The sequence below is a fragment of the Rhipicephalus microplus genome, chromosome 6 (genome assembly GCF_043290135.1).
Source record: "Rhipicephalus microplus isolate Deutch F79 chromosome 6, USDA_Rmic, whole genome shotgun sequence".
Lineage (NCBI taxonomy): Eukaryota > Metazoa > Arthropoda > Arachnida > Ixodida > Ixodidae > Rhipicephalus > Rhipicephalus microplus.
Window position 1 is genome coordinate 187,936,630 of NC_134705.1, and position 20,555 is coordinate 187,957,184.

The following is a 20,555-nucleotide window of genomic DNA, read 5'->3' on the forward strand; positions in this document are numbered from 1 at the left end:
GCTATTATGACAAGACAGCCCGGACGCGAAGCTTTCGAGTAGGGGAAAAAGTGATGATACTGAAACCCTCACTGAAGAATAAACTTCAGGTCCAGTGGGAGGGACCTGTTGAGGTAGTTCAGAAATTGTCAGACACAAATTACTTGGTTACTGGACTGGGAAGGCGTAAAACGCAACAGGTGTACCACACTAATCTGCTCAAACCGTACCAGCAGAGGCATGCCGTTGTAAACATGTCGCTCAATCAACCGGAAGAAATGCCTATTGATTTCCCGGAGTTAACAACAGAAAACAAAGACATTGGCGAGACTATTAGTAACCTGGTAGAGCAGGCGGAGTTGGAGCCAGATCAGAAAGCGGAACTGAAGGAACTATTGTTTGACTTTAAAGAAACATTTTCAGACACACCTGGCAGAACCAAAGCCCTAGTTCATGATATTGAGCTGACATCTTCGGAACCAATTCGTTCTAAAGCTTACCGCGTTTCCCCGAGGCAACGGGAAATAATGGCCGCGGAGATAAACCGAATGCTCGAGCTAGGAGTGATCGAGCCAGGAGAGAGTGATTACACCTCGCCTCTGATCTTGGTTGAGGTCCCAGGGAAAGAGCCGCGACCGTGTATTGACTATCGGAGGCTCAACTCGATTACAAAGGACCAAACTTATCCAATTCCGCATATTGAGGAAAGGCTTGAGCAAGTCAGCAGTGCCAATTTCATCTCGACTTTGGATTTAGTCAGGGGATACTGGCAGGTGCCTCTAACTGAAAGGGCTAGTAGGCTTGCGGCGTTTATTTCCCCGATGGGAACATTTCGGCCGAAGGTCCTTAGTTTTGGATTAAAGAATGCCCCTTATTGCTTTTCTGGCCTAATGGACAAAGTGTTACAGGGTATGGAGGACTTTGCCCTCCCGTACCTAGATGATATTGCTATTTTTTCTTCTTCCTGGATAGACCACATGAAACACTTGCGAGCTGTGCTATGTCGTCTGCGTGAGGCCGGCTTAACAGTGAAGGTTGCGAAATGCCAATTGGGGCGCGCTGAGGTAGCTTATCTAGGGCATGTAATAGGCCAAGGCTACCGCCGGCCGTCAGAAGTAAAGCTGGCCGCAATAGACAACTTTCCCCAACCACGAACCAAGAAAGACATTCGGTCGTTTCTTGGATTGGCCGGTTATTATCAAAGGTATATCCCGCGTTACTCTGACATTGCAAGTTCCTTGACAGACGCTCTTAGAAAGACTGAACCCCAGACCGTAAAATGGGATGGGGCCAAGGAACATGCATTTTCTACGCTAAAGAAGGCACTAAAAAGTCAGCCAGTGTTGAGCGCGCCTGACTACTCTAAGCCGTTCATTCTTCAGTGTGACGCCAGCGACCGGGGTATGGGTGTCGTGCTTTGTCAGAGGGGAGAGAACGACCAGGAACACCCTGTACTGTATGCCAGTAGAAAGCTTTCTGTTCGTGAGGAAGCATACAGTGCCTCAGAAAAGGAATGTGCCTGCGTTGTTTGGGCTGTGCAGAAGCTAGCTTGCTACATCGCCGGTTCTAGGTTCACAATAGAGACTGACCACTGTCCCCTCACATGGCTACAGTCCATGTCATCGAAAAACGGCCGTCTTTTGCGCTGGAGCTTAGCTCTTCAACAATACACCTTTGATATCCATTACAAGAAGGGTAAACTCAACAGCAACGCAGATGGTCTGAGTCGTTGTCCCTAGTACCCCGAGGGCTTCAAAACGATTTTCTGCTTTCTATCCTCGATTTGAGGCCCACTAGTTTTCTGTATTTATCCAAACATGTGTCAAGTGTTTTGTTTAATGTCTTCAAAAGTGGCTGATGTGGTGTTGCGACTCGGCGGGGGCCACAGGAATAAAGTTGAGGTAGAAGGAAATGACTTCCACAGGTGAATCTAAGTCTGGTGATTCTGAGTAGGGAATTGCCGTGTGCTTGCTCGTGTGTGGGTGTGCTTTCGGCGCAGTTTCCGCAGTTCCTCATTGGTGGTGGGCGGAAAATATGGTGGAGAGGGGTCACCTCATCCCTGCGAGCAACGCCCTCTTGGTCAAATGATCATCGGATCCAGTGTTCGGGACAAAAATAATAGAGGAAGAGCCGACAAGCTGCAATACAGATCCCGCTGCACAGTACCTGCTGGCCACTGCACCTCGGGATCTTCTTTCCCCGGCGGAGAGGCTGTTAGGACCGGCGCCAGGTCTGACAATGGATCGGCGTTCCTTTTGATGTTCCTTTTGAGTCGCCAAACGGGTGGGCGGCCGGTGTCCGCCATGTATTGTTCCCACCTGGCCGGAGGGTGCGGCGTCCTGCCGCCGCGGCGCCGTGAGCAGTTCGGGAGACCACCGGTGCAGCTTCTTCTTTGGAAGATGACGGCGGCGGCGGCGGCCGGGAATCGTCCCGCTAATTGAACGAGTTGTTCGGCACCCTTTGAAGCTTGTTTACGGCGGCCCTTTCGATGGATGCAGTCATCAACTCCAGACCCCTCGCCCAGCGACACACCTTGACGGGGGGGGAGCCGCGTTCGTGCCACATGGCCGTGCGGTGACCACGCTTCAGTTTTGAACGTTCGCGTGGACCGTGCGTGCTCGTCACCCTCGCGGGTAATGTGTGGTCCGTGATTGGACGGTGCCATCTGTACGCGGTCCCCGATCTAGGGATCTGGGGAGGACAGACCCTTTATAATGAGCCCCCACGGCTCATTCGGTGCTTTTTCGAGTGGAGAACTCGCCATGTACGAAGAACGCCACTATATATCTAAACTTTCTTATTGACCTCTCTCTAATGTAAATAAACGTCTGTTCTCTGTTTTCCCATATAAGCATTGCTTCTCGCTATAAGGGACGAGTCCGATGGGAGCCAGCTACCAACGACGAGACCCACAGGACCCAGACCACAACAATATTCATTGACACGAATTTCGACGAGACCTCTTTTGTGCGTGCGGTGTGCGTGTGTGTGTGTGTGTGTGTGTGTGTGTGTGTGTCGGCATATAAACTAAGCACAATAAAAAAACGGAAGAAAATACGAATGAATAAATGCTGTATGGCGGAGAGAGAGCGAACGAGAAAGGGAGAGAGCTATAAAAGCCCTTTCTGGGTCCCTTCGGGCCGATGAACTCGAAGCATATGACCTAGAAACCATCGCTCGCATCGTTATAGTCGCTGGTTTTCCTAGAGCAGACATCTTGTCGACGTAGCGGAGGGAGGGGGGGAGTGCCCCTTTTCAACTTTCTCTTACTCCCCACGCGCGCACTCTAATGACTCGAATCCTTTCGCTGTTGCATCCCTGATTCTGGCAATCAAAACAAACGCGCTCTAAGGGCTCTAAACAAACCTGAAGCTAGCCGCAGACGCGTTTCTGAGAGCCCCGATCTTATGTAATAATATCTCATTGGATGCGCCAGTCAGTCATCACCAACCATTGCCCAATAAGTGATACGCTATTTGTCTCCTTTGACTACCATCCACTTCCTGATCGCTTTCATTGCTGTCAGACAGTCTTTTTCTTTTTTACAGTCGACAATCACCATGTTTTGATCAAACCTTCTCATCCACCTTATTCCTTTATTCCCTGCACTCCCAATCTTGTCATTTTCAGCAGTTGTCCCCAATTTCCCTTTCATCGTTTGGGTAGAAACTCTTTTCTTTTATTTTTTGCTGACGCCGCGCTTGCTCCACACGTGTGCCGTCAAACCGCCTTCGAGGCCTCGCTATTCCGTTCGGCTTTCTTTGTCCCGAACTTCGGGGCTCTTCATTTCCAATGCGTTGCTTTCCACAACTTCTCTTTCACCAGATTTCACGATCTAAGCCTCCCGTCCTTTCCTCCACTCCGCCATCATTTCTCTGCCATTTTGCGACCATCCATTCTCCACTTCCCCAGTCTCCTCCACCTCGCATCCCTACAGCTCCAAATCTACTTAACACTGCCTCTTTCCGTAGCTACCGCAACCATTCCCTGCTTCCCCAAATCCCCTCACTCTTCCTTTTTGTCCAGCTTCCCTTGATTTTTTTACACACTAGCGCCAATACTCTCCGCTTCCAACTTCACCTACCCTCAATTCTCTCCGCGCTTCCCCTTTTCCCACATTTTTTCGCCGTTACTCCTCCTTTCCCATCGAAGCAGCGGCTGCTCGGGAAGCGCCTCCGGTGGCCGCGGGCAGTCATTCCGTATCAGGCTCTCTTGTTGAGCGGTTCCCGTCCCAACGGGATTGTCCCGTCTGCTCCGACTGAAAGTTTCGCACTTTATGTACTCTTTCCTTTCACCGTGTTTTTCGCTTCGCGTTCTTCACGGGAATCACCCCAGATTGACTAAGAAGTGAGTGCACTTTACTTCTGCTCGAGGCTACCTGAAGAGCGATCGCACAGCAGACTTTACACGGTTGCCACTGTGCGGAGAAAAATGGGTTACTGCTTTTTTCGCTCCTTCGGCTCTTCCCGTCGTGTTTCATGAGAGAAAATTGTGGTTCAAACACGGATGCCCGCGGGTCGCCGGAGAGTGATGCTGGAGAATGTGACACCAGTGTTTAGTTGAAATGTGTTTCGGGAGTCTACACTCGATGGTGTTGGGTTCGCTCTTGGTGAGATTGTGCACACTGCAACATCATCGCAGTACTGTGTGCGTGACGAATTAAGTGTGGATAGCGGGACAAGTCCGTAGGTGCAGGCTCTTAAACTTATGTGCAACAAACCCAGGAGGAATAACTTCGCGCAGCCAAATCCTCTCAGCGTGCTGCCGCTTGAAAACGTGATATGTAAGAAATGACCGGCTTTGTGAAGGCTTTTAAGAATACGGTGATTCAAGCAACCAATTCAGAACGAATAGATGAGAAAACATTAATTTAAGTAAAAAAAAAACCAAGTTTCCCAATGTGGTCGCCGTTACAGAAGGTAAGCAGAGCCGGTGATACTCCGCAATCAGCAAAGAAAAGTATGACGGAGTGAGAGAAAGTTCTGCTAGCCAGAGTTGTAATAACTTGAGCATGATACTGTACAGTTAGCCGCAGGGCGCTACGTACTACGGTGATCCCCATTCGAAGACTGCTCAGCCTTACGCCAGAAAAATATGGAAATGACCCCTAATGGACGATAACTTCCGCACTGAAGGAATACCGAATGCTTTCGTAGAGAACACAAACAGCTGTGAAGGACCACTGATGGTGCTATTGTTACAGCTGCGTCCATAGTGCCACTACAGAGAGAGAATGGTGTGAACTTGTGATCGCTGCTAAGCATGCGGTTAGGTCGGTGTACTGTGTTCCCCAGACCGGAATATCGATCAAATATTGATAATTAAAGCATGGAATAATTTAGTACTTCATACCATTACAGTGTAACTTCCCGTTTCCTATGTGAACTCAGTAACAAAGGCCTTATTCATCTCACGTCAGTAACAGGCCTTATTCCTCTCACGTCTTTTCATCTCACTGCACGTGTTCTTCAAGATTCTCGGGTATTGAAAACATCGTTGACTTTCGCAAGAATAGTACTAAGTGTGGTTATTGAGCGGTCGGCGGACGGTTGGTGTTGCTGACACCAACACAGCCAGGCAGTCTGTGCAACGCTTCTAAAAGAGACTCGAAGCATACAAGTTTTAGGAACACGCTACACTCAAGAGCAATAGTGTAGATTCCATTTGCATTTGAAAGCATGTGCCACAGTCTCCACAGTTGTATCCAGAAAAGCAAGTCGAGTACGATTGATTGTGTTGACTGACAGGAAAACTTTCTGGTGATTTGTTGTTCGTCAGGAAAAAGCTAACTGTTATTGATGAGATAAAGCAATATTTCGTTTTTCACCTTGTTGCCCTGGGAGATACTGGAAGTACTTGTTGGCTTGGCATACTTTGGCTTGACATAGTTCATTCGTTGCCCCAAGGTACACCTCGTACCACTTGTGCATTGGGAACCCAGCTTTCCAATCGATATTAGGGTAATTGAGCACTTGTTCTGAAAGGATTTCGTCTCACAAGCGAATCGGTAAATACTTGCAAGGCTAAGTACGGTCACCGTTTGTCAAACTAGGTAGCGTAAGAAACTGTATACGGGGAAGTAAAAGCCAACAACATAAGTCTTGGGATGCTCACACGGCAACATGATTACAAAGCACTAGTTATGCAACCCCTTCAAACAAGCTTATAGCTCTCCATAAAAAAAAGTCAAGAACATAACGGCGACCAGAGGTAACATGACACGAAAAATGAAGGCATCCAACTCGTCCTAAAAAAAGAAACTAGGAATAGATGAAGACACATTGCCAATCTCGAAGCTTCCGAATGGATGGGTAGAAAATCTATTGTGATCCGTTTTTGACGTCAGGGACATTCACCGTTCCTGACACAGCTTTCTTTTCTGGTTTAACTTGAATTCTTCAAAGATTCTTGGTTTCTTCAATGGCCTATTCCATTCAGTGGATCACAAAGGCAGATTTAGCAGGCTGTTCACTTCCCCGACAAAAGGCATCTTAGAATCCATTTCAAGAAGACTCAAATATTAATAGAATAAGACACCTTGCAAGGAATGAAATCGCTAGAATAACTTCCTGAAGATAGAAATGCTCTTAGGATCTGTTGAATAAGGCAGCTCTCGGAAAATGAATAGGAAATGGTAAGAATAACGTTCTAGAGATTGATAAAAGCTATTTTACAACCTAATAGGAGTCTGGAAAGAGAACGGTATATTTTGACTGGAACTGTTCATTCGATTGTTGTCTGAGGTAGAAAAGGCCAGCTAGTAAATAGGAATACAAACAGAACTCAGGGCTTCAACGTTCTCTTTTCCTCTTTTTCAAAAAGGGAAGTTGTTAGGCTTCATGGGATTGAATGCGGTGTCTCCACCGGTCCAGCTCTTCTCTGCGTGGGGATTCACTTGGATCAGCGCAGGTTACTGATCAATACACTGAAGTGCTTGCTTCCGGACAGAGAAGAACCACCGAGAAACGTCCACCGAGCTTGACTCCCACATGAAAGCATCAGCACTCGAATCTCACAAAGGTGACACATTTCGTGAAATACATGTTGCTTTCGCGAGCAACTTCCGCGAAGAGGGAGTCAGAGCTGAAGCGTGAATAAGGGTGACCTTAACATTGGGATGTTCAAGTTCCGTTGCACGGTGACTCATAGATTAAGTTTCAACAGATTGTAAAGTTTCGCCGCTCGCCTCTTTTAGCCACACGCTAACCAGTGGAATATGGTAGTCGTTGTTTTGAACGAAACGTTTCACGTGTGAGTGCCAAGCTTCCTTTCGAGCCTTACAAGTGAATTCGAAAGTAAGGCACAAGACCAGCAGCATATAGAGGAACGTCGTTCGAAGTCTTCAAATGCCGGGAAGATCAGCGCACCGGTTCCTCGAACAAGACCCTGTCCGGCGTAACCTGATGACCTTCCTTCCATCTATCCTGTTATTCGCTGTCATCCTGAGCAGCGTCCAGATAGTCGCTGCCGGCGTCGACTGTGGTGGCGGTGTCGACGTCGGCGCGTCGTTCTCCTCCACCCGGGCGGTTCCAAGACGCCGGACCGGGACGTGCGCCGAGGCTGAGCAGGACTGCATAGGACGGCTGACCTGCGGCATGGCCTTCCACGGTCACCGCCTGGACTGCAAGCGAGAGCTGGCCGGTCGCACGCCGGGTCGCTGCTCGGTTCGCTGCCGCCAGTCTCTCGTCTCCCTGGCGAGTACCGAGGAAGGCTACGCGTTCATCGGCTGCGGGTGCGGCGAGGACGACTTCTGCCGGGCGTTGCGACTTCGGCTCACTCCCTGCTGGTGGCAGAAGCCCTGCGCCACCACGTCGACCTCGACAGCTAACGGGACAAGATTCCAACTGCGCGGCGGTCTGACGACTCTGTCTTCGCCGTTTTCGTCGTCTGCGAGGCCGCAGTGTTCGCAGCTGGCCCAGGACTGCGTCGAGGACCCGGTGTGCTCGGTAGCGTGGGACTACTACCGCCGCTTCTGCCACGAGGTGCTGGACGGCGTCGCGGACAACTGTTCGACGCGGTGCCGCAACAGCGTGCGCATAGTGATGCGCATGGAGAAGGCGCACAGGCTGCTGGACTGCGCGTGCGACGAACGCGTCACGCGGGTGACCTGCGGCAACGAGCTGAACCGGGTGCGCACCGCCTGTTTTCGCCTTGACGACATCGATCCAAGTGGATCGAGTGCAGGACTAACGAGTGCCGACAGTGCTGTGGTACGTGCCGTTCTGTTGATGCATCTCTTGATGCCGTTCGGTTGGTGACTATAGCAGTGCGTGTTTGAACGAGCCCCGCTGGGTTGATGAAGCTGCTTTTTGAGTGCTCCACGGCGGTGACTGTTGCTCGTAATCTAGCGTGGAACCGATTTGTGTAGCTATCTCACCGTGTTTTCTTGTCCTCGTTCTATGGCCCCGCAGGGTTCGCTCCTGTACCGTGCCACTTTCCCCAACTATCGATTTCACTGTGATGAATATAATTACCTCTCGCTTCCCACAGTGCCAGCGTTAGCATATGCAGCGAAAGAACGCATTTATTAACAAGCAGTGACGCTACCATGTTTCTCTGTGGCCCCCCTAATCTAGTGCATGTTCGTTTCGTAAACGATGATTGTACCACGTATTGTGTTTGTTGTGTCTCTTTCTCACGAGGACTCTGCAAAAAACGAAGAATAAAAGACGTAGTGAATAAACAGAAACCGGAAATAATGACCCAGATGCATAGTTGAATGCTTTGACATGCTTATGAAGAGCCGAATACATTGGCGAGATTGTGGTAAGTGTTTTGCAGGAGGACAATCGGTGCTAACGACTGCAAGAAATCCTTGAGGTTTTCTTACAGAATCTTCAGTTTGACAAGTCTCTCTGAAGCTACTGTTATTCTTTCTCTAGTCGAGCTTGCCGACACTCCCAAAGTTGTGTTTGAAATTACTCGAAGGCGAAGAGACAAATGCACCCACTAGCCCCTATACTTTGGCCCTTCTAGCCGAGCTTGCGTGTGTTTTGTCATGAATGCACCGTACGTCCTTGTGCTCTTCCAGGCCCTTGTGTTGACTTGTTTTAGACAGCGGTCTTGCAACAAATTCATTCGATTCCAATGGCCTTGAAAAAGACAAGTCAGCTTTTACAGGTGTCGGCTCTAGCGCACTGTTGCCTGATGCCTGTTGTATGTATACGCTAGTATTTTTTTTTATTTCACTGTGGACCTAATAAAGTTATTTCACTCACTCATTGTCTACGTTTCGGAGTAACAGTAATGTAGTTCGTTTGGACCAATGTTTTTAATGCAACAAAAGTGTGGTAAAGTAATAATCTAGCTTCATTTCTTTTCAGCAGCAACTATGCATTCTGAGGTATACAATTTTACAGGAGAGCATTTAAACGAGGAGGTTTACTGCGGACTAGTAACAGCACATCAGGAGAGCGAAACTGTCTGGTGTAACAAAAATCACTTGAGTGGCACGTACAAACAAGAGAACTTAGACACGTTGTAGCTTACAGCACTACAACACACTCACAGACAAAGGGAAAACGAAAAAAAACACGATAATCACTAATTTTGAACAGAGTCGCGTGTTATTCGTGAAGAAAGCAACTTTTTTTCCTTTTGCCCTGCCAATGATTTTGAAAACGGCAGTAGAGGAAATTCAATATTCCCATTTTTCGCGCCGAAAAATCCTGTACGCCACCTTCGGACGAAGGCTTCTTCACCCTGCATTTGTTTAGAAAAAGTTGCTAACTTGGTACTCTACTGTATGAAAGAGCATAAAGCCGTCCTATAGATACTTGGGTGTTAGAAAAAGAGGGTAACGATTTAGAGTACAGGGACTCGACTATGGGAGAGCTTAAAGCCGTCCCGGAGTCAAAGGACACATCACAGAAGCAGTCGTAGCCTGTACAAAAACATTTTAGAGCTTTCGAGAAGTACATCTTTATCTCACATGTACATAGTACGAAACCTCGATAGCGGCTCAAGTTTCTCGGAAATATTTTTGTCGGCCATATGTTTAAAAAACCTGAAAAGAAAGTAGTGCTTACGCTCAGCAAAAGCACATGCTCTTCTGCTCGTTTCTTTTATAGCTCAATTCCGTTCGATGAAGACACAAAGCTTCTAGTGATTATTTATATCACTAGTATCCGGGAGGCCATGCTATTGAGTTTCCAGCTGATCAGTGCTTCGGTCTGACTTGTGGGTGCGGTGGCGACCGGTACTGTATACTCTGTATGCTCACAAACCAACGGCTGCACCGGCTTATGCGGGGTTACGTCATGCGGCGCGCGACTTTCAACACGTCCGCGTTTCATTTTCGAAAGGACACTTGTTCAATAGGCGGTTTCAAGGTCAAAAACGTTGTACAACTCCAAAAAACTTCCGGTCGCCCCATTTACCATATTCCAACCTCGAAACTGGAAGCACGTTTTCAATTTCTTTTCAAGCGTAAGTAAAGAATGTCTCTCGTTTTAGGGGCGAAGCCCCTTATGGCGTGGCTTGTGCGTCCCTCGTAGTGCGTAACCACCAGTGGCACATACCCGAAATAGCGGTCCTTACAATGTCTGCTGGATGGGGGCACTTGTATATGATGAATACATGATGAAAAGATGTGAGATGGCTGTGCTTGGAGTTTTCACTAGACATATGGACGGACGAACAGACTGACACACGCACGGATGAACAGACAGAGGGATGGCCGCAAAAAGAGGTGGACGGACAGACAGACGAATGAACAAACGGACGGATGCATTAAGGATCACGCAGATAGGCGGACGCAAGAACGAATGGACAGAGACTGACGAACGCTGCGCCCCACCAATCATCATTCACTCCGTGGATATGCCGTGATTTTTTTTTTACATAAAAGAAACGTGCGTAAGGTACAAGGGAAGGTTTCGTCATTTTTATGTAACTGAAAAGAACATTTATTTGAATATATTTTAGCAAATAAGGAAAGGAAACTGTAGAAAATCAGCGGGCTATTTTCTGAAGCTCTTGTGGTGCACCGATGCTATTGCAGCAAATCCGTGAACAAAACTAAGAGTCATCGAGGTAAACACTCTAAACACAAACCGGCTAAATTCTACGGGACGGCTTTAAGCTCTCCCATAGTAGAGTACGAGGTGCTCTAAATCGTTAACCAATTTTTCTAAACAAACTGGTGAAGCCGTAGAGGTGAGCTATAAAAAAATGGCAGCATATCCACGAAGTCAATGATGGAGAGTGGGCCTAAGCATTCATCTGTCCATTCGTTCTTGCTTCCGTCCGTCCATGCGTCCGTCTGTGTGACCATCCATGCGACCATCCGCCTGCCCGTGCGTGCATCTGTTCGTGCGTCCGTCCCTGCGTTCGTCCATACATTCGCCCCTGCTTCCGTTCATGCGTTCATCCATGCATCTGTCTGTGTGTCCGTTCATCCATCTATTCAACACTCCAAGCACCACCATCTCGCATCTTTTCATCATATATTCCCATATAGAAGCACCACCATCCAGCGGACATTCCAAGGACTAAACGAGAGGTGGCACACGCACACTGTCTTACGGCTTGCGCTTGGGGTCTACTTCCCACCTTTAACCACCTCGAGATCATCACCACCCCACTCTGCATCATTCACTCCGTGGATATGCTGCCATTTGTTTTTTTCTCTTGAACTTGACTTTTCACCGGCTTCAATGCAGCGCGTTTGAAACGCGTTTGTGCTTCATGCCTTGGCAACACCGCGTTCGAGACCCGTTTTTGCTGCATTGGAGGATGTGGCAAGTCAAGATAAATTCCAGAGAGTTTCGGAATACGTCCGACTCTCGGAAATACTCCTCGCCGTCTCAGCGCAGCTCGGGAGACAGGCGGCTTGCATGGCCGGCCAACTCTCACGATCGAAGAGACGGTCACACCCACCACCGGATTTTTTTTTCTTTGGAGGCTTCTGTGCTGTCCGCGCTGACACCACGGCACAGCGCACCAGCGTCATGACAATCTCTTGTTCTTCACTTGAATCGAACTCCCCGACGCTGTTGGGAACGCTGTGCGAGAACAGACGAAAACAATAAAAGCGGCGCGCTTGGTTCGCTCCGCTCATTCAGTTAGCAGCGATCAGCTGGTCGGCACCGGTCTCCATCCGGATCTCGCTGACAGCGAGATCCGGATGATGATGATGAAAAACATTTATTATAAAAGAGAGAGGTATGGGGCCAAAGTATGACTCCGCTACATGGTCGGCGTCCTTAGTCCGGGACACCGCATGACGAGGCCCCTACTCGCGCCCGTCTCACCAGAGCCCGTCGAGACTCTTGTGATGAGCAGTTGAGGAGGGCAGTCTCCCATGCTTCTCGGGAAGGGGTGGGGGAAGGGGGTAGGTTGGGATTTTCCCGACATGCCCACACCATGTGGAAGATATCACACGTCTCCCCACAGTGTGGGCACCCGGATGTGACTCTCTGGGTTTGCGACTTCCGGTCGCTCGCAAGCAGCCTATAGATATATGCCGGTGTGAACATTAGGCACTGCGCCGTGCTCCCGACCAGGTTGCATAAATTAGGTGCCTCTTCTCATCTTCTAACCGCTACCGCCACCATCAGTCGCTTCTTGGTCGCCAGTCGCAGATGGTCGCGCGACCGCTGCTATTCGCCGGAGTGCACCAGCCTTAAATCGTTAACCACTTCTTCTAAACAGGCCATGAAAGGGTCTATACAATCAGTGAAAAGGAAACCAGGCGGGGTGATTGCCTGCCGATTTTGCAAGGCTAGATCCGCCGGCAGCCTACAACATCCTTCATCCTAATGAAGGACACCTTGTAAACTTCAAAGGTGAGTTCGGCGAATGCCCGTGTTTGAGACGGGGGTCGGCAAGAATGGAACGCGACGTGCGCGTCTCCCTGCTTGCATGACTGGACCCGTTGGGCACAGCGAAGCTCCGCAAGCAAATTTAAGCGCGAGCGCTGGCGAGCCGGACGCGACCAGCGTCCGTCCGTGAGCGCCGGCGACCACCTGGCACCTTGCCGAGGCACGGACGGACGGACGTGAGCACGAGCAATTGATATATAGTGGCGGCAATTCAAAGCAAGATACGCACTCATCTACGACATAGTCATTAGCTGTGCCGCTACAACGTTGCTCAACCATGTGTCCAACTACGACCCATGGTCCATTCTGTAACCATAGAGCAAAGCATGAAAGGTTAAAAGAGAACAGACCCCCGAGCCTTTGATATGGGTTCACAGCGCCCCACACGGACGTGCCGAAACTTTGCGGCCTCAGAGATGGGGAGCGCAGAAAAGATGATCTCGAAGGCCGTTTCGTAGATATCGGTAAAGTTGCACTGCCTCCTAGGCTACTCCTTCACGTGTCCTCGTATTCGAGACCATACTCTAACGTTTTAACGCGTCGTTTGTATGCTTTCATTAGCTTCCACCAGAGCGGCAGGCACATGATGCCACTGTGTGTTTCCGTGAAGACACTTTTTGATTAAAACACAAATATTTATGGAAAATACGAAAACTTTCATTTCCGGGTCATATTCCTAGTAAGCACATCCACACTTTCTTTCGCAATGTTTAACGAACGCGCGCACGAAAAGATGTATTCATTGTGCATTAAGACATATAAATACATAATAATACATATGTCGGTTTTTACATCTCAAACCCAGCATATGATTGACGAGAGACGCCGTAGTGAAGGGCTCCGGAAATTCAGACCATCTTGTGCTCTTTAACATGCACTGACTTCGCACAATACACGGGCCGCTACCATTTCATTTGCACGAAAACCAGCCGCCACGGCCGGGGTCGAACCCGTAACCTACGAGTCAACAGCTGAGCAGCCTATAGCCACTGTTTCACCGAGGCGGACTACATAGCAATACAAAAGAAATAAACAAAGTGACAACGTTATCGAAAGCCAAACGAAAAACAGTAAATTGGAGTAAACGGACAACTACAGATATATAGTGCATGGTTCAGTGCCGCAATAGTTGCTGTAGTATTTGGCGCCAGATGACAAGACGTGACGTGGAGGGAAAAAAAAGCAATATCTCAGCGGTGTCTTCTATCCGCCTTCACGCACATTTTCTGCGACGCACGTACTTCACATTCCACTTTCGCGGAATTCAGTCAGGAGGAGTTTCCACGGCTAAAACACATCAATTTTTGTTGTCATGCATGCGTTACCGAGGAGGTAGTGGTTTTTTTCTGACAATTACGTCGTAATCTCTGCTAACAATAATTTTTCTTGATTAACAAGTTTTAATTTCGCTCTTTGCAAGAACTTTCAAGGATTATTCGAAGATACTAAGCATAACTGCATGCACTCCGCACGCAATCTCACATGCGCAGTGAATTCGAACTGCTTGTACTGGAAGGAAGAGGAGGAGGAAGAAAGTTTAAGTGGAAAGACAGGGAGGTTAGCCAGTTCTTAGACCGGCTGGCTACCCTGTGCCGGGGAAAGGGGTTAGGGGATTGATTGATATGTGGGGTTTAACGTCCCAAAACCACTATAGGGGTGAGGGGAATAAAAGATGTTAAAAAGAAATGTTGCGGAGAGAGAGAGAGAAATTACAAAAAAATGCAACAGAGAAAAGGCGACATCAAAGAGTATAAGACTCTAAAATCTGTCTCTGAGGCCAGTTGTCTGCAAAAAGTGCAGCAAAGCTTTCAAAGCCTTCTGAGCTGAGGATGGGCTAGGCCAATGACTCAGAGTCCTTTGTTCCGACAAAGGCCGATCATCCAGTCTATCCAGAGCTGCAGTCAGTTCTTGTCTTTGCGCGTTGAAATGGGTGCACTCACACAGAAGGTGTGCGATGGTTTCTTCGCAGCTGCAGTAACTGCATGCATGTCACTGTAAACAGAAATAAGCCGAGATGGGAGTAAATGACCTTGTCCTCTAGCGCACTCCCCGATGGCAGTTTTATAAACCTCTCCGCTGGGAGTAAAAAATTTACTCCCCATCAGTAGGGGGTTTTTGCATGGTGCCAGGGGGGTTTTTATTTACATCCATTGGGGAGTTTTTTCAGGTCAGTATGGGAGTAAATTTTTTGCATCGACAAAGAAAAAAATTACGGCAGCAGCCGTACCATGCGCAAGCGTAACTTTAATTACATAACATTTAATGCGCACAACAATGATTACAGTACACAAACATTACCACAACGTTCACGTAATATCACAACGCTCGCACTCACCACAGCTTGCCACACGCAGTACTTTTTTTTTCTTTATTGCCTTCTTGACTACAGGTCAAGCTAATATGACAATCACTATTACACGTGTTTCATGCGTGACAACGCGTCAAACAAAGATATTACATCTTCATTACAGTCGGTAGTCTTGTACACATCTCGCACTTTTATAACAGCTTCCACGAAACACTCATTAACGGATAGAACTCTCACATCACAGTGCCTGTACGATAGCATACTACGCCAAACCGAATGAAGACCAAGTACAAATATAACATCCAAATTTCGCACAGAACTATCACAAGGCAAAAAACGAATTCCATATGAAGTAAGAGGTAAATCTTTTTTTAAAGTTCTCTGTAAAATGTCCCAAAAGAAAATAACGTTCTTACAATCAATAAACACATGTTCAATGGTCTCAGGTTTGTTACACAAGAGACAGCTGCTTCCCCACGGTACATACATCCCTCTCTCTTCAAGCCACGTTTTTACAGGCAAGGTTCCCGTATGAAGTTTAAAAAAGAAGGTTTTCACATTGGGTGGAATACACATGTTTTTCACTCGCTTTAGTACGTCATGACCATATGATTTTTCATACCTTGAACGGTACAGGGGCACAGGAAAAGCATTCTGTATTAGGTCTTTCATAAGGCGCTTTCTTTTCACATTAGATAGGTAATCTATCGAAAACCTCGCCCTTAATAAACGATATGAGAACACAACTTCGCGCAAGAACGGTGACAAGGTGTGTCGTTCTCGCCTGTCTGAAGATACAAAGAAGTCAGGCATGTGGTGTAACAGCGTTGTTTGAAATAAAGAACGTAAAAAAGAGTCTCTCTGGTCTCTAATGAGCAGGAAACGTGATATTACTTGGTTAAGAAACAGATGACACAGAGACAGCCCTCCTTGCTTAACTCGCCGAAACAAGTTCGTTCTAGATGTTCTCTCCCACGTAGAGCTCCAGATGAACGTGGCGAATATCCTGTGGACTTTGTGAATGGTTTTACGCTTAAAACTAAGTACCTGCAAAAAGTACATAATTTTAGCAGCCAGAAATACGTTGCATACAGCTGACCGAGAGAAAATTGATAAGCCACGACCGCCCCATCCTTCGGCGGTCGCGCGCAGTTCTTCAGCCTTTTCAAGCCAAAATGCTTCACTGTCTTGATACCTGTCCAATGGTACCCCAAGGTAACGACTAGGCGTCGTGAGCCACTGAATATTTTCAAAATTCAAGCCACTGAATATTTTCATTTTGGGACCGCTTCTATTTTTGATCTATATTAATGATCTTCCTAACTGTTTGTCCTACACTAATTCCATTTTGTATGCCGATGACACTACCATATTTACCTCTGATAAAAGCATTTCACTTCTCGTTGACAAGCTAAGCACTGACTTGAAAAATGTTTCAAGTTGGTGCAGTACTAACTTGTTAACTATTAACGCAACCAAGACTAAATTTGTAGTATTTTCATCGCATCAAAAATATTCATCATCCTTTCCTTCTTTGACTTTTGGCTCGCACTCTATTTCTCCCAGTCCCTGCTCATCTTTTCTTGGAATTTCTCTTGACTCTAACTTGAAATACATAGATCATATTTCTCATATCAAAAAGAAAATTGCATACGGTATCCGCGCTCTAATTAAAACTCGTTCATACTTCACACGTGCCACATTACTATCACTCTACTACTCATTCGTTCATTCTCATATTAATTATGGCATAATGTGCTGGGGTAACACCTATAACACTCATTTGGCTTCCCTTCAAGTATTACAGAACCAATCCATAAGAATCATTACTAACAGTTCACGTTTTTCTAACGGTAAACGCCTACTTCATGATAACAACATCTTAACCATCTCAGAACTCCTCAATTACAACTTAGGCATCATATTCTATAAATACATAACCAAGGCACTTCCTCCAATCTGCTTCTCATCTACTGACCTGTTTGCCCATAGTAATACTAGATTTGCGCATAACAATAACGTTCTTTTGCCTAAGGTACGCACTAATTACGGTAAACAGACTGCTGAATTTTCATCGATAACACTATGGAATACACTACCAGCTTCTATAAAAAATGCAAGAAACTTACATCATTTTAAGACAGAACTAAAATCGCACATTATGCATGCTTTGTAATATTGTTCCTTTCCATAGCTTCATTTTGTTTCAATTTCCACATTTTATGTATTATAACTTTTGTACTTTTTTTCTGTTACACTTCTTAGCATTATTCATCGCTTCATTTTGTTTTATTGTGTATATTTTTTTTTCATTTTGTATATTTCTTTATTGTTCTGCTGCTAACGTGTTTAGTTTATACTTTCGATTATTGCTTATGTTGCCTTTAACACTGTTTCTCCACAATCTGCCCTTAACAGGAGGTCCCGATACAGTCTTCGACTTTGGGACCTCCTTATGTATACTTAACTCATGTAACCTTCTTGTATTTGTATCAATAAAAAAAATCTGAAAAAAATCTGAAATCTGAAAAGAACTGGGCGTAAGGTCCCAATTACCATGCCATAAACCAATGCTCTTTTCTTTGTTCATTAAACTTCCACTCGTGTCACAAAACCTTTGAGTGATTTTTAATAACGTAGTGACACTCTCTCTATCAACTGCAAAAAAGGCAATATCGTCGGCGTATGCCAAAACACGCACTTCACATGACTGCAACCTGAAACCATTAATCCCTGCATGGTGAATCACTTTCTGACACAATGGTTCCAAAAATAGAGCGAAGAGCAAAGGACTTAAAGGACACCCCTGGCGCACGGAGGAAAGTACTTGTATGCGCTGTGAGAGTTCTCTATTTACAATTAAATTTGTGGTTGAATTTTTATATGCCAATTTAATACCTTTACATATGATCGCACCAAGACCAACGTACTCAGCTAGCACGAAGAGTATATTGTGTGGAACCATGTCGAAAGCCTTGGCTAGATCAATTTGCAACATAGCTACTTTTAGAAGCGCAGCGTCACAATACTCCAAAATGCTCCTGGCAACATGAATATTCGTGAATATGCTCCTACGCTTGATGCCGCAAGTCTGATGTGACCCGACCAACTTGTATATAACTCCTTGCAACCTCCTAGCCAGAACTTTCATAAACACCTTATAATCTACGTTTGTTAGCGTGATTGGCCTGTATCCTGTCACTTTGTGTAAAACATGTTGCTCTTTCCCTTTATGAATCAGCACGGTGTGCGCTCGATTAAACGATGGAGGCAAAGCTCCGCGATCTAAAGACTCTAAAAAAACCTCACGCAATGCGGCAGCCATATCCTCCATGAACGCCTTGTAAAAGGCGGCATTAATGCCATCTGAACCAGGTGATTTGCCCATGCCGAGATCATCGATAGCCTTCTCAATTTCCCCTATACTAATAGACATTTCCAATAAATTTGTGTCCTCAGCATTAAGTGTCGGCATTTCTATCAAGAACTCATCCACAAAACCCGGCTCCTTTGGTTCGCGATAAGCAAACAAGTCCTGATAATAGTTTTCAAAAGCTTTCATAATATCTTTATGTTCTTTCAATATTTTACCTTTCCATTCTATCTCTAGTATGTCGTGAGTTCGAGCATATGCCTTTTCATCTGACAAGGCTCGCTTTGTCGGGGCTTCACCTACGAGGTATCTCTCAGCTCTTGCTCGTATAATTGCGCCTTTATATTTATCTTCTTCAAGACATTCAATTTTGTTTTTGACAACCTGCAGTTGATGTGTGAATAAGCACGGGTTTTCTGCTTCAATATTCACCAAATCATTTAGCTCTGCCCGTAGCTCACGTTCCTGTTTTCGAGCTTGGTACTGCATGTAGCAACCACACTCTATTGCATTCATTTTTATCTTTTGCTTAAATAATTCCCATCTTTCCGTGGCACTCCTTTCTGCATTTTTGAAAAAATTCTCGATTTCCTTCTTTGTCTTATCTACAAACCCTTCGTGCGTAATTATCTTAGTATTCAGTTTCCATGTTTCCCATACAACCTTCTTTTTGCACTTTCTACCTATCTCAAACAAAACTAAGCAATGATCACTGAAGGAAACAGCATAAACGTCATAGTTCAGACATAAAGGTACTATCTCAGAACAAACATATGCCCGATCTAGTCGTGCGTGACTCGAACCTTGAAAATGTGTGAAGTGCTGGCGACTGCCACCCATCGCAAACAGAGCTACGTCATGTAAAAAGTACTTATTAAGGCTGTCTCTAAGCAACCCAACGCTTTCATCACCTAATTTAGCAGTATACGTGCAATCTTCTTGGGTCAAAACACAATTGAAGTCACCCAACAGAACCACACATTTCTGACATTCAAAGTACGCTTGCATTTCCCGAAAAAACAAACATCTGTCTCTCGAATTTGTAGGTGCGTATACACAGATAACTCTAAATTTAGTGATCCCGTAACAAAAGTCACACAAAACAAAACGCCCATGTAGGCAACTTTTGACCTCTTCCACTGCAATACCAAGAGAGTTCTTGACAAAAATAATACATCCGGCTGATGCTCCCACTGCATAGCTCACACACGCATTGTACCGCAATGAAAATTCTGCTACCAAGCTATCAGTCGCGTTCTCAGTACTAACTTTAGTCTCCTGGACCGCTAGCAAGTCAAGGTCTTTTTCTTGCATCAAGCGTTTCAACTGGTACTGTTTGCGACGCGTTCCTAGACCACGTACATTCAGTGTACCAATGCGTAAAGGCGCAGTCATGCTAGCCATGTTGATGACAAAGATGAAAACTACAATGCTGCGCTTACCGGGTCTCGTATACCGTGCAGTAGGAAAACCGGGGTCTTACGCGTCTAGATCCTGTCCCCGAACCGGCGACGATGACGCCGACCGGGTTTCGAGGGCATATTTTTTTACTCTTAGCGCCCGAAGTGGTTCTTGAAAGAGAAAAGAAGAGAAAAGTGAGCCCCGTTATTGTCTGCTTCATGAGCGACACCGCCACAGTAGCTCACAAGGGATGGGGGTGAGGAGGGATAAAAAGGATAGGAGTAAAGATGTGGGAAAGCCGAAGAAGGAGAAGAGAAGAAGAGACAGACGCTCCGGGCGTTTCAAGTTGCGTTCCGTGCTCTCCACTCGGTAACGCTTGCCGCGTCCCGCGGTCGCCTCCGGAGACCCTGCGCCGGCCTCTGGCGTAGCGATCTCGCCACTGGTGCCCATATCTTCCTCCATCGACTCTTGAACGTCCTGCTGGCCGCCTGTTGCGGCCAACTCTTCAGGTTCCCTCGTTAAGTGTTTGCCATCCCGCGCTGTCGCGTCGGCTGTCTCCTCTCCAGTTGCCTGAACCGTGGCGTCGGGTGCCACGGCGTTGCTGCCAGGGGCCAACTTCTCAGCCTCTTCGGCGTCCATTAGATTATCTTGGGCGTCGTCTGTTGGCAGC

The 20,555-nt window shown here is 46.7% G+C and overlaps 2 protein-coding genes across 4 annotated transcripts in view; both read left to right on the forward strand.

Moving 5' to 3' along the window:
* LOC119167895 (retinol dehydrogenase 12) overlaps positions 1 to 20,555 on the forward strand; it is a 159,527-nt gene that overhangs the window by 72,578 nt on the left and 66,394 nt on the right. The gene's annotated exons all lie outside the window — the stretch shown is intronic.
* LOC142765738 (growth arrest-specific protein 1-like) lies at positions 3,475 to 9,196 on the forward strand. The gene has a single exon (XM_075867258.1). The coding sequence runs from the start codon at positions 7,326 to 7,328 to the stop codon at positions 8,235 to 8,237; it is 912 nt and encodes a 303-aa protein (XP_075723373.1). The 5' UTR covers positions 3,475 to 7,325; the 3' UTR covers positions 8,238 to 9,196.

Excerpts from the sequence above, each read along its gene's own strand:
- LOC142765738 (XM_075867258.1), top strand. The coding sequence starts at position 7,326 with ATGCCGGGAAGATCAGCGCACCGGTTCCTCGAACAAGACCCTGTCCGG.